Raw genomic sequence first — 13,397 nt, forward strand, 5'->3', positions numbered from 1 at the left:
CAAATATGTAAGTAGAGTCTATATGGGATATTGTCTCTCTTGACCGGTTTGTTTAATTCAGACAATATTCCATAAAATTACATTCGTTTAGGTAAAATACATAAACATCATTTTCGAAATCTGATAAAAGAAACTTGTCTAATTAATATAAAAATATATTGCCGATATAGAAAATAAAATGGTTGTTTGAAAAAAAAAAGACAAAATGTGGAGTCTAGAAACGAAATGGATCGAGAAAGGCCTACAAATAGAATTTCCACACAAACCGCAACTCGCGCTTAGTTTTCTTTCAAGAAATATACAAATGCATTACCCATCATAATCATAAGCAAGGAAGAAGATAACATGTAGAATTTATGTATATGTGTGTCTCTCCCAAGAGGGTCAAATCAAATTGATCAAAAGCTTTGAGAACAAGCGAAGAAATAGAGTTAGCTGAGTAAAGAAATCAGAGAGATGAATACTCTCATAAATCATGAAACGATGGAGGTTTTTTTTTTTTCACATGGTACCAGCTCTTCCGGATGTCGGTTTTGTACTAGGCCTGAATTTGGAGATGTCAACGAGATCCCCAAATAGCTTATCCTCTGGTTTATTCTTCGGTTTCATAGGAGGAAGATAAGACGATGATGGTGGTACCTGATGCGACGCCTGGTCTCTGATGGACATGCCATGCATTTGCTGCTCCAGATATGAGCTGCTTCCTTGTTGCTGTTGATTATATCCATATCCGTATCCTCCCATCTGGTTTCCATACGCCTGTTGCTGTTGCTGTTGGGCATAGAACTGAGCCATCATCATCTGCTGTTGCTGCTGCTGCTGTTGGGGTGGATAGCCTGGCCCTAGAGCTTGATTGGCTTGGTTTGGCATTGGCTGTTGCATATACATACCGCTACCGGTCGGCATCTGAGGGTATGGATTGTTAACAGGTTGGCTGGTTTGGGGCATCTGAGGATATTGTTGAGCATGTGCGAAGGCAAATTGTGTCTGATGCATTTGAGGAGAAAACGGACTTCCTGACTCTGCAGTGGGACTGAAGTCTTGATGTTGAGCTTCCCATGGGGGAGGTGGAAATGCCATATTCTCTTGGGCACCTTCTTCACATTACAAAGTTACCACAAACAGAACAAATTAGGATTATACTTGAGACACACTTTAGCTAATTCTCCTGAATCTAAAAAAGTGAAACGCTTTCTCGTTATCATGTCTTTGTAATGTAAGTTTAGATATATTACCATAAGATGGCTGCTGTGGTTGTTGCAACTGCTGTGCAGGCTGACTATTCCACGGAGAAGAGGCTCCTTGCCCATATGATGGCTGCTCAAACTGCGAATAACCACCCTGCGGAGCAAATCCATTGGATTGTTGTGATCCAGCTTCTCCAGCCTGACTAGTTGGGAACTGCTGCAATTGAGGATTCAAAGGGCTACTCTGAGTAGCTGAATTACCAGTTGGTGCAGCTGCAGGACTTGGACTATTGGTATTGTCTCCAAACATATCGATAAGAGCAAGTGCATTTTGATCTGATGCGACCGGACTTGCTGGTTGTGGAGGTCCAACAGGAACAATGGCAAGATCATCCCCACTGAGGAGGTCTATTTTGGAATTAGCTGAACCATTGGCTAGAGGCGGTGCAGGGAGGGCCAACTGATTTAGAACCCCGTTACCAGAGCTTGAGGTACCTCTGCAAAAATTTGTTGGGCATGGTAGAAATCAGAATCTATTTAAATCAGACAAAAACAAAAAGATTTTGCGCGGCCATTTGGTCCGTAAGACAAATCAGCATCGTTTACATAATAATGATCATAAAGACTCCTTTCATCTTCATCATTAACTTGTAATTTTCGCATTCAAGATTGTAAAATTCTCTACGTGTAAGCCAGCCAAACAGAGGGCTTAAGCTTGCAGCTAAGATTGGTGATGTATAAGAAATTCTTGGGTGCATGACTGTAAAGTTTGTACTACATACCCGTTCGCCTGATTATTGCTGTCTCCAGTATCAATAAGTGGACCATCAACGTCTACAAGGGATTTTTCTGTCTCAGACTTGGGCTTCTCGACATGAACAGAAGTACCAGGATTTCCAGAAGCGATTGCTTCATAACTGGTTAAGACCCGCTGCAAATCATCATTCAACGCCAGACCTTGACATAACAGAGACTCGTCCCTGGATAACAAAATTGCCAGGTAAATAAGATTACAAATAAAGTTAGGCTCTAAAGCATAAAACGCAATTCTCATCAACTGGACTGTTCCACGTGGTACGTTTGAAATGTCAGATAGGTATTTCACATCAATAACTCAGATGAAAAAGAAAAATATATGTAACTAGAGAGGAGAAGAAATAGCTCTTACGCAGACGAGTTGACTAGATGTACCACTCTTTGTTTGTATGTACGACACTGCTCCACCAGATCGACCATCACCTCCTGTTTAACGTCCTAAAGAAGTCCAAAAAAGAAGGATGATCATCCTGATATAATTACGTCTATAGTACAAAATAATTAAATTCCACAATCGTAATGTCTAAAAACAATTCCGAAATATTCCTCTTATTCAAGTATACTTTGAACCAACACTTGTAAACAGGTAGAGGTAGCTATCTTTCTCTGCAGGTATATCGTCTTACCTCCCGGTTTCCCGGCTCGATTGCACTCAGCATTTCCGCAAGCACATCCATGATACCTTTTGCATTTTGAATCTCCGACAAACTGAAAAAGAATTTTTAAAAACAACAGAACATATATTGAGAAGCAACAAAAGGCATGCAATTACTTCCTAAATAAAGAAGCAAACAGACGCTAAGCTGATATTTGCAGACCCTAACATACATCCCTAATAAGTAGAACGATAAAAAAAAAGTGAAACTCCAGTACTACACTAATGTTTTACAAAAGGTAAAGAGAAACTACTTAACTGTCGTTATTTTCTTAGTTCTTATCATATCTCAACTTTGGTTTACACTATACCTAGCTTCTGTTAAAAAATCGTCAACTTAAAAACAGTGAAGCTGCAACAGAAGATATTTACCTCAGCGTCGGAAAATCTGGCTCTGCCGAAGGATCAGGCACATCATTACTAGGTCCAGCATTACGAAGATTTGGAGGGTAAGACGTCAACGGCTGTGTTTGTGGAGGTGTGAACACAGGTGCTGATCTCTCAGATCTCTGAGGGAAAACAGCGCCAGCACGCTGAGAAAGAGACAGGAATCAACAATGGTGATTAGGAAAGAGTAGTAGACCAATTTCTATCGCAAACTCACAAAAGTATCAAAAAGAAAATTCATGTAAGCATGCATGATACATATTTTTAAACTCAACTCCAGTATGAAAGATATGAACATCCACAATCAAAAGCAATACTTTAGTGAAGGAAATATATCAAAGAGTTTCGGAAGACCTACCAACAGTTCCTGGTATCCTGCATAGTATTGTGGATATCTCGCCCTAGGGCCACCAAAGGCCTCTTGCCATGTATCGATAAGGACCAGGATCTTCTCTTTGACATGGAAGTCCGGCTATATGTACAAATAGATAAAGATTTAGAGCTAATTTTTTTCGAGAATACCAATTCTGAAGAAACCGTTAACCTTTTTCTTAGCAATCCGGACCATCTCATGAATCACACCCTTCTCAGCCACATGCATATGAACCATGTCACCACAGTTCTTCACTATCGTCTCAAGCAGCTAAAACATAGCAAAAAAATGCATGATAAGTGAGAATATACACACTATCATTGCAAAAAAAAAGAAAAGTTGATAATAATATTTGGAGCTCACAGTTAAGGCAAGAAGTTGAGTTTTAGGATTCCTGCTACCAATCCGTTTTTTAACGCCTTTCACAACATCTTTTGCTTGCCTGCACACATTATGTAGGATCCATCCCGTTAGTAAGAAAAAAATTCAATCAGCTTCTTCCCAGATTTTTTACAATAAAACCCCTATAAAATCATATGAATTATATATATTACGTGTTCCAACTTCCAAGAGCTACAGCAAAGCCCAATTATCAATCACAACGTCCCAGAGAACTATAAAAATTCGATTCCAATCTTAGTGTCAAACAATCACAGATTCAAATCCATATAGACAAAGAAGAAGCAGACCAATCAAAAAAAGGGAAATTCAGAATTGGAGAGGAGGAAATAAGAGCATACGCAGGATCGGTATTGAGCATGTCACAGATCTCGAGGTTCATGGCCCAATCAGGTCCGATCAGCATCTCGCTCGTCGCTCTCTCCACCATAGCGTTCACCATCTTCTTCTGCTTTGCTTTGCTTTGACCACACCAAATAAAATAAAAAAAAAAAAAAAAAACTCCAAGGAGAAGAGAAGAGAGGAAGCAGGCAGGCAAGGCGTAAGAAAGATCACGCAAAAGAGAATACTCCTCCGGGTGCGGAGAATCTCTTCCTCAGGAATTCACGCCCCTCTCTCCCCTCTTTCTCTCTTTTTTCTACTAGATTTGTTTTTTTTTTTTTTCCTTTTTTTGATTCTCTATTATTTTGTTTTATATTCTCTGTGTTCTTCGGATGATCAGCTCAATTTTTTTTTCTTTTTTTAATTTAAAGCATTTTTCACTTTCTCTTTTTTTTTCTAAAACAGAAATTTTAAAAATAAGAAAACAAAATCTCAATTTTTTAAAAAATCTATTTTTTTTATCTATATGATTGCATTACAAATAACATTTCTCAGTTTAAGAAGAAAATTTTAAATATATTTTATTCTATTTTTGAATTCTTTTATTTTCTAAGCATAAATTAGTCCAATGTTTTGACTTAATTTTTTTTTTTTTTTAAATTAACCAAATACATGAACTTTTGGAGAATTACCATTCTTAGGGGAAAATTGGATAAAAGAATAAAAGAAGAAGGGTTTATGTGTAATTATTTGCCACACCCGACGACAGTTGCCGCATCGCGCTCTAAATACGCGCCCATCTTCTTCCTCCTTTCTAACAAACTCTCCTCTTCTTCAAAATCTTAGAGATCTTAGGGTTCCTCATCAAAATTCATGGCGATCATCGGAGACGCGTTGCGTCAGGCGTTTATGCCGAAGCAGGAGTACGAGAGCCTCAGGGAAGAAGATAGAGCCTGGACCAAGCTTCAGAGGCCGTTAGTACTGTCTTCCGTGGCTTTCCTCTGCTCTGTCGTCTTCACTTGCAACATCGTCAGCTTGAACATTGTGTTTCCTCCTCCTTCGAGTTCGAGGCCGTTCTGCAGCGACGGAAAGGTAGAGCCTTTGAATGTCTACGGCAGTGGAAGTTTTGACTTGACGGATCAGGAGACTGTTGCTTTCTACTGGATGGTCGTTTTCCTTCCCTCGATGATGCTCTTCCTTGTGTCGTCTGTTTATCTTGTAGCTGGTGAGTTTCAGTCTTTTGTTTTGTTTCGTATCTTCAGAGCTGAGCTTGCAAATTGTGTGTGTTTTGCCACTGATAATATTAGATTCTGAAAGTGATGTTTAGCACATTGTAGTTAGAGAGTGTTGAACTGTTGATTGATGTGTTTCCTCATAACATAACCTGAATGTTTGTTGTTAGGTTTAGTTCTATAAAGCCATTAGTTTTGATTGAAGGCACTCTACATGAAGACAGATGTAGTTCGCTGGTGGATCAGGTTTATTGCGGTTTAGTCTGTCAGCCATTACTGTGGTATATATAGTGAATCCCTCTGCTAGATTTTGTTAGATTGATGGGTCTATAATATTTTTCCTTTTGAAGCTTTCTGTTTCCTCATATGCTTGATTTGCACCTCTGAGTTCAAACTCTCTAAGTTTTGAAGGTTCTTACTTTTCAGTTGAATGATAAGAGATTTGTTCAAAGTGAGCCAGCTTTTGGTTGTGACATGTTTCCAAATGAATTGAACGTCTAGGGCCGCGTCCCATCTACTCTCTTTTCATTCGGTCCTTCAAAAAGTAACTCTTAACAACGTATAAACGGTTGAATGCTTTATTATCATCCTAAATGGCTAAGCCTTCGTTACAATGTATCCTTTGTGTTGTTGCTTTTTAATTAAATCTGATCATAAGGGTGTGGTATGTCTTCCTTATTCTCTCGTTATTTTGTTGCAAATACTGCAGGAATGTTTGTTGCTTATTCCGCTCCTCGCCGTCATGAGTTTCTAAAAGTCGTTGAAAACAACTACTGTGCTTCAAGAAGAGGTATACACTCTCTTCTCTCAGTCTCTAAGATGTATTTCAGCTTTCCATATATATGTTTTGTAATTTCCATTCGTGTGAGCAGCAATTCATTCCTTTTAAATACCAAACTCTTTATGTATATGTAAATACTGTTTCATCTGCTATTAATTATGATGTTTCCATCTTTTTGAGAATCTGAGGGTCTCGTATCACTAAGCTTGGAACTCAGATAGTTTATTGTTCTTTTTGACGTGTCTAATACACTCACAGGTGGAGTTCGTTGCCTTTCAATTCTGAATCTTGTGTTTGCTATCATCCACGGTCTCCTAGCTATATTTCTAGGCTCAAGCCTCCTGATACAGAGAAGCAGCTGTTCTGTGCCATTGTTTTGGTGCTACGAGATATCTTCATGGTGTTTGGTAATCTTGTATGCTGGAACTGCTTTCTTCCTTAGAAGAAGAGCGTTTTTAAGTATTGACGAAGGAGAGTTTGGGAACAGAAGTCATCAGGGATTGGAGATGCTTGAAGCTAATCCTTTTGAGTTCACACCAGATGTTGAAAGAAGAGTGAATGAAGGGTTTAAAGCATGGATGGGTCCATCTTTGTTATCATCTGATGACGATGACGAAGACGAACCCGAGTTTTATAATGAGGTGCTCAATGTAACAGCTTATACTCTTTCGAGCAGGCAGAGATCTTGATTCTAGAAAAGTAGATACTTTTGGTATATGATGGGGGGGTAACAAAGGAAGATAGTTTTACCTGTAGATATGGTTGCTTTAAAGATTTAGCTCACCAAATTGTTACCTCTAAATAGGTAGGCCAGAGATTTTCTTCTCTGATAATTCAAAATTTCACTTGGTTACATATACTAATTCAAGTTTTCAAATGGTTACAGACAAACTAGAATTCGGATTATATAAAGTAATGGTCCATCACTAGCTTGTTCCATGGGAGATGCAAGTCCCAATTTTTTAGCCACCGGACATTCTTTAATCAAATTATACGAATTAACTTTTTATTGAGAGAACAAATAACTTTTTGGCTATTTAATCAAATTGTATCATGTCCAGAGTTGAAAGATCTACACATTACAAGAAAAACAATTAGACACAAGAAAATTAGACAGAGAGGAGATATGAATATAAGACATACAAATATGGGATGATGATGAAAAAAAATTGAAGGCGGAGAATGAATTATCCCTTTAGAGGTCTATGAACAAAGGCATTTTTGTTTTCTACCTGCAACTCTTGAGAAGGTAAGATGATGGGCTCGAGTAGCCTCCTGGAGAAGCAGAGGATACATTTGGTTTCACCGGTGTCCCACAATTACTGAAGTCCAAGGCGCGACCCTCCACCTGCATTTCCACACAGTATTGGTTCAGAGAAAGTCAACTTATCAACTCAAAACTCAAAAACTGTTATTTCGTCTCATCTCTACCACTTCAAGATTCAGGTATGAAAATTAAGCTAGACCAAGAAGAAAAGAAGAGACTTGATAAAGTTTTCTTGTAACTACTAGCCTACTGGTTTAGAAAGGGAGTTATGCTGTGACAGTTGAAGCTGTTACCTGGGATCGGTTTTCAAGTTGACCTTGAGGCCAGTGCTGGTTTTCTTTCCCTTGAATAGAATTGTTCAGCTGTCTCTTCTTGAGTATTGTTTCAGGTGTGTCATTACCCAAGACTTCCAAAGCATCTGCATATGCTGTAGCTGTGTGTTCACTCAAGTGCTTCATCAGTCCTATGGCATCATAACCTCTCTCTCCAGGACTCATAAAGCATCCAATATCCTGAGAATAAAAAGTTAAAACAACAAATATAATATTTGTCCATCAGCAACAAGTAGAGTATACAGAAACTAGTTACATTGATAGTTATTCCATCTCACATTACCTCGAATGTAATTTCTGGAGGCAAATTTGGGCTTTGCAAGAAAGAACCAAAGAGTAAAGGTGATTTCCACGGTGATGGGGTATCAAGGAGTTTCTTGAACGGAGTTCCATCGAATCTAGAAACCAGTGGAACCAAGACGACTTAGAATAAACATTCCCAGAAAATAATATGATCTCAATAGAAAAAACCAGAGACATATACAGAGGAAAGGTGAAACTTACATGCTATAGTTTTCAATAATATCAAAACTAGACTCTGCAGTGTTGGTTTTATTTTCTGTGATTGCTGATAAGGGAATAGAGTCTCCAGTGAATGGATCTTTCCCAACTGTATTCACTTTATTGTCTGGTATAGATCCGGTTTTATCAGGAGAACTCAATTGCATCTCAACATCATCATTATAATAAACCAAACTTCTACGAGTTTCTTGGTCCTGGTGCAGAAGAAAGCAACAGATTTAGAGATTGAAGCTTTAAAGTTTTAAACTACCGGAGAACTATCACCAGTAATGAAACTATTATCCTTGACAGAGACAGCTCAAATAACTAGATGCAATGTGCTTGAACAAACTAGTCTGGCAACGTTCCAACAAGAATTTCAATAAACTTAGATGTGCTAAGCAACAAGACGGACTTACAGTTTTAGCTGAAGACACTCCTCCTGACTCCAAGGTTTCCTTTGAATCCTCTTTGGCTTCGGAAGAGGAGGCACATTTACTTTTATTGTCAGGACATTCAGACAACAACTCCCGATGCCGCTTCTTTAAGATGGATGGTGCACCACTGAAACTTTTGGCAGCATCTTTAAGAATGACATCAGGGCTCTTATCATGACGACACGGTGAATCCCATAACCTTAACGGAGTTGATGTACAATTCATCAACTGGCGGATACCAAAGGGACTGTACTCTTGCCTTAAGTCACTATTTGGTGGTACAAGATCACAGCTGAAGAAAGGAATATCTGCACTTGGAAACCGTGGAGGCTCATAACAAAGAGATCCTTTCTCCTTTTCAGCTGGCTTGTCGTCAATAGGAAAATAAATCTTATTCACTCTAGAAGGAGAAGAAAAATTATTCAGAGGTGCAAGCTTCAAAGAATCCTTGGTAATATATGACAGCTCTTGTTGTTCCAGGATACCATCATTGCCATGGGAAGTTACATGTCCATCATTTGTATCATCAGTTTCACGTTCTAATGCAGGAGCTCCAAGGAGATCACAACCTTGAATAGAATCATTATGGAGTAAAACTGAGTCCTTCTCAGCTGAATATAACAAAGGAACACCATCAAGACCCTCAGGATTTGAATGATGCCAAGATAAAGCGGGAATTTTTCCAGTATCATGAGCATGGGTTTCTCCTTTGCCGTTTTTAGAGTTCTGTCCTTGCTCACTAGAAGATGCACAGCTACCTTTCATAGCATATGGGAAAAGAACCCTACAGCACTCCACGTCCGTAGTCAAAGTTTGAGGTTGTGGATGAATACCTGTTTCCGAGTCTGGCAAAGAAGGTTGGTCATTTTTTTCATCTCTGTCCATGTTATGAGCCAATAACTGAGGACAGTCTAGATCGAGGTCCTGTTTCGCATTGTTAGACACGCTCTGCAAGTGATCCTCTGTAGCTGTGGTGGTTCTAACCTCGTTTGAACAGCTAAGCTTCTCGTACATCTTTGAGGATTCTGCTTCACACGAAATTTCAGGGACAACGATTTCAACATCTTCGAAGGAAGGGCAGTAAGATTCTGCATGAGACGGAGAGTTTGAGATTTGGTGCTCCAATCCTGAAGGCAATTCCGGAATGTAGAATAGTTCTTCATTTGCAGGTTTAACCTCGTCTAGTAAATCATTGTTCGACTGTGAACGACTGAAAACAGTTGAAGCTTGACTGCATTCTGATTCTTCAGCATCAGCTCCTTGCCTAAAACTACTCTCATCCCCACTGCGGTGCATCAAGGAGGAAGATGAAGCTATGGATCTGTTCTGAAGGGGAATGAGTGGCGAGCTTTGACACTGATCTAAAAGACCTGATGCGTAGTAGGAATCCAACTTCTTCTTCACTGCGCTGTTCCAGTGATTTTTTATCGCATTGTCTGACCTATTGAAACCATAAGAACTAATAAGAAAAAATAACCAAAGAAGGAATATGCCATAACCAAAACGTTTCTAGAAAAGACATATATTTTACCTTCCTGGCAAAAATTTCATTAGCTCTGCCCATTTGTTCCCATAAATTTGATGTGCACGAATAAGAGTCAGTTCCTCTTCCTGAGTCCATGCATTTTTATTAATGCCAGGGTTAAGATGGTTATGCCACCTACATCGGCCACAATACTTGTTCATGTGTATCCAAGCACAATCTAAAGAAGTAGAGATTATGTTATATTGGCATTACCTTTCCCTACATTGTTTCCCTATGCGGCCAGGTAAATGCTGAGAAATAGTAGACCATTTCGATGGCCCATATTTTTCTACCAGAGCGATTATTGTGTTATCCTCCTTTGAAAAAATATGGAAAAATTAGATGACACGAAACACATTACAGATATGAATATGACGACACTGAAACGACCACTATGCAGACCAAAATTGAGTAAAGCATCACAAACCTCTTTGGACCAAGGCCCTTTCACAAGCTCTGGGTTCAAGACCTTTTGCCATCTATGAAGACACTGGACATCAGTCCGATCCTTAACACATTCAGCTGAAAAGGTGAAACGAATAAAATCATTTCACCATCTTCATCAAAGACTACATATACACACGGCAGCTCAACAATAGAGTATTGATATGATCTTTGAACTCCTTGGAATACTAGGCTAGGAGAAGAAGGAATCAGAATTTGCAACTTGACATTTTACCTATCTTCTTCCAGTTCTTTCCTTGAAAACGCTCGACAGCTTTGCGTAAGACCTCGTCCTAATACAGGAAAACAGAGTTAGTCTAACAGACAATTTCACAGAGATAAATGTTCAGTACATGCGAAGGATAGCTACTGCCTAGTAGTTGAATCAAACTGTACAAAAGCAACAACAGGATGTGATACACAACCACCTGATTACGGTTATCTAGTGTGCCAGGATACATCTCTGATTAAAAAACATTTCCTGATTCACGGTAAAAGAAGAATGCAAGAATCAAATAGGCACAGGAAGTCGTCACCTCTTCGGGAGTCCACTGTCCTTTAGTGGATCGTCTTGCAGGGCCACTCATCCTCCTATGAAAAGTGTTCAACACATCATCACAAAGAGCTAGCAATATTTAACTTGAGATTTGCCTTTGTTGAATGCAATGCAATATATGGTGTGCTAATAAATAAAAAGCAACCTCAAGACTGAAAACAAAACGACAGAAGTGAGAAACTGAAGCATACCCATGTTTCCCTTGCAGGTTTCCTTCTGTAACATTGGGGGCTTTCATCTCACGCTTCATACTTAGCAAGAGAAGTAGTATACACCCCAAAGCCAGTGTCTTACATATATCCTAGTAAACTTAGATCGATACCCACATAGCCTGACCACACAACAAAAAAAACATAAACTTAAACAAAGTCGGACCAAAACAAACAAACAAACAAAAAGCTTCGAACTTTTTATAAACAGAATCGAAACGGCAGTGTTGCTTTTAGGAGAAAACTAAGACAAGCTTCAAAGAGTAGATTTTGATATTTGATTCAAAACTCAAAGCCTCAAAAGTGTGAATTTTGATCTCTTTGGTTTAAAGCTCAGAGCTTCAAAGAGTAGATTTTGATCTCTTTGGTTTAAAGCTCAAAGGGTAAAGTTTTGATCTCTTTGGTTTAAAGCTCAAAGCTTCAAAGAGTAGATTTTGAGCTTTGATTCAAAAAAAATGAGGAAGAAGTCTGAGTGTAAAACCTTAAGAAGCAGAGGAGATGAATCAAATCCAAGAATACAGGGGAACGTAGGGACGAAGCAACAAGACTCACAGTAACAGCTCAGCAGATCCACTAAATCCAGAAGTGACGATGATGAAAATAAAGAGGAGAGAGAGATGTGATGTATTCAAACATGGAGAGGCGGAATTCAAAGTTAGATCAAAATAAAAGTGGAAAGATAATCTGAGCCGTTCATTTCAAGCTTGTGAAACTAAAGTCTCCCAATAAAGTTCCACGCCTATATTTTTTTATTTATTTATTAACAAAACGTTTTCTTTATTTCTTTCTGTTTTGGGAGATTCTGCTGTATCTTCCTCTTCTTCACTCAAATAGCATTATACATTCATTAGCTATATACACATTTTCAATTCATTAACAACTGAAACGCTAACTTATTTTCTAATTCAGGTGATACAACAGTTTTTTTTTTATCAAAAAAAATTATAAAACAAAGATGAAACTCTTCTTCCTCTCATTTCAAAATGCAAAAGAAATCTGCTTTAAACCCCTAAAAACCATGTGGACAAAGTCAAACGAAAGGACCACAACAAACTATTTAAAAAGACCGTTTTGAACTTTTCAAAATGAATTGAAACGTCTCAAGTAACCAGTGAGTTCATAAATAATTTCTAATAAGATTTGTATTTAGATACTGTGGAGTATGCTTACTGTGGTTAGTGCTGTAATAGTTTCAGACTCGCTTAAAAAAGTTTAGATAAAAGTTTCCCAATTAAGATAGATCTATAATAGGAAAGAGAAAGACACGACTTTTATAAGCAAGGAAAAATTCAACAAAAAAGGAGAAAAAAACTGCTAAATCCTTTCTAAAAATAGAAAACGAAACCAGATATGATCTAAGCAAAATTTAATTGCTGACTTAATAGTTATAGCATCACAACATGTAACAAGTAGATGATAAAAGGTTTCGGCTGTGAGGTTACACATAGATTGAGAAGCAACAAGTCACGAGCTATAAAAAGAGAAAACGAGAGTAGAAACAAAGTGTGTAATCATGCTTCAACCTTCTGAGATTTGTTCCAGCGACCACCGGGGGAATCAGATCCCCTCTTTCTCCCGAATCTTCCTCCTCGTTTTCCTCCCCTGCATACACCACAACACAAATTCTCAAGACCGAAACCAAACCAAACAATCACAAGTTTCTAACAAAGATACCAAACCAAACTTAGCGCAACTTAACAGCATAAGCTGAAAATGAACTCTTGGCATATACTATATCCATTGTCGTTACATGTTATACTTTGGACCTGACTCTTCACAAAACCAAACCTAATTGTATTAAATACCAAAACATGTACTCACCTTCCTCCACGGCCACCCTTGTCAAACCTGTCTTTGCTGCGAAGAAGACCCCAGTACTCCTTTTCAGCTTCGCCTGACAACATCAATATAAACATATACCCACTTAACTCAAGCAGAACAAGTATAGTTACAGATAAGGATGGAAGTTTAAAAA

The 13,397-nt window shown here is 38.4% G+C and overlaps 3 protein-coding genes and 1 long non-coding RNA gene across 6 annotated transcripts; 1 reads left to right on the forward strand and 3 right to left on the reverse strand.

Moving 5' to 3' along the window:
• Positions 1-253: 253 nt before the first annotated feature.
• On the reverse strand, positions 254-4,482 carry LOC108843025 (TOM1-like protein 9). 2 transcript variants are annotated; one of them, XM_018616102.2, is made up of 10 exons: positions 4,159-4,482; positions 3,782-3,860; positions 3,590-3,688; positions 3,404-3,517; positions 3,031-3,191; positions 2,630-2,711; positions 2,356-2,441; positions 1,970-2,167; positions 1,236-1,684; positions 254-1,094 (listed from the first exon to the last, which is right to left on the reverse strand). In XM_018616102.2, exons 1-10 carry the CDS (start codon positions 4,257-4,259, stop codon positions 502-504), a joined length of 1,962 nt encoding a protein of 653 aa, XP_018471604.1. In that variant the 5' UTR covers positions 4,260-4,482; the 3' UTR covers positions 254-501. The 2 variants fall into 2 exon arrangements, with proteins under 2 accessions (XP_018471604.1, XP_018471603.1); XM_018616101.2 differs by having other exon boundaries at positions 254-1,097; positions 4,159-4,481.
• Positions 4,483-4,858: 376 nt separating this feature from the next.
• On the forward strand, positions 4,859-7,003 carry LOC108841012 (uncharacterized). Its single transcript, XM_018613802.2, has 3 exons — positions 4,859-5,363; positions 6,080-6,160; positions 6,410-7,003. Exons 1-3 carry the CDS (start codon positions 5,012-5,014, stop codon positions 6,838-6,840), a joined length of 864 nt encoding a protein of 287 aa, XP_018469304.1. The 5' UTR covers positions 4,859-5,011; the 3' UTR covers positions 6,841-7,003.
• Positions 7,004-7,140: 137 nt separating this feature from the next.
• LOC130494294 (transcription factor MYB3R-1-like) lies at positions 7,141-12,112 on the reverse strand. Of its 2 annotated transcripts, XM_056999796.1 has the most exons (13): positions 11,904-12,112; positions 11,405-11,544; positions 11,194-11,248; positions 10,893-10,950; positions 10,641-10,735; positions 10,427-10,530; positions 10,220-10,348; positions 8,671-10,129; positions 8,255-8,466; positions 8,034-8,148; positions 7,712-7,930; positions 7,384-7,499; positions 7,141-7,223 (listed from the first exon to the last, which is right to left on the reverse strand). In XM_056999796.1, the coding sequence occupies exons 2-13, from the start codon at positions 11,461-11,463 to the stop codon at positions 7,193-7,195; spliced, it is 2,652 nt and encodes an 883-aa protein (XP_056855776.1). In that variant the 5' UTR covers positions 11,464-11,544; positions 11,904-12,112; the 3' UTR covers positions 7,141-7,192. The 2 variants fall into 2 exon arrangements, with proteins under 2 accessions (XP_056855776.1, XP_056855777.1); XM_056999797.1 differs by having other exon boundaries at positions 7,141-7,499; positions 11,904-12,109.
• A 661-nt stretch (positions 12,113-12,773) lies between these two features.
• On the reverse strand, positions 12,774-13,374 carry LOC130505197 (uncharacterized). Its single transcript, XR_008941587.1, has 2 exons — positions 13,244-13,374; positions 12,774-13,024 (listed from the first exon to the last, which is right to left on the reverse strand). It is a non-coding gene; the product is annotated as an uncharacterized LOC130505197 (long non-coding RNA).
• Positions 13,375-13,397: the final 23 nt, after the last annotated feature.

This window comes from Raphanus sativus, unplaced genomic scaffold (assembly GCF_000801105.2).
Source record: "Raphanus sativus cultivar WK10039 unplaced genomic scaffold, ASM80110v3 Scaffold2082, whole genome shotgun sequence".
Classification (NCBI taxonomy): domain Eukaryota; kingdom Viridiplantae; phylum Streptophyta; class Magnoliopsida; order Brassicales; family Brassicaceae; genus Raphanus; species Raphanus sativus.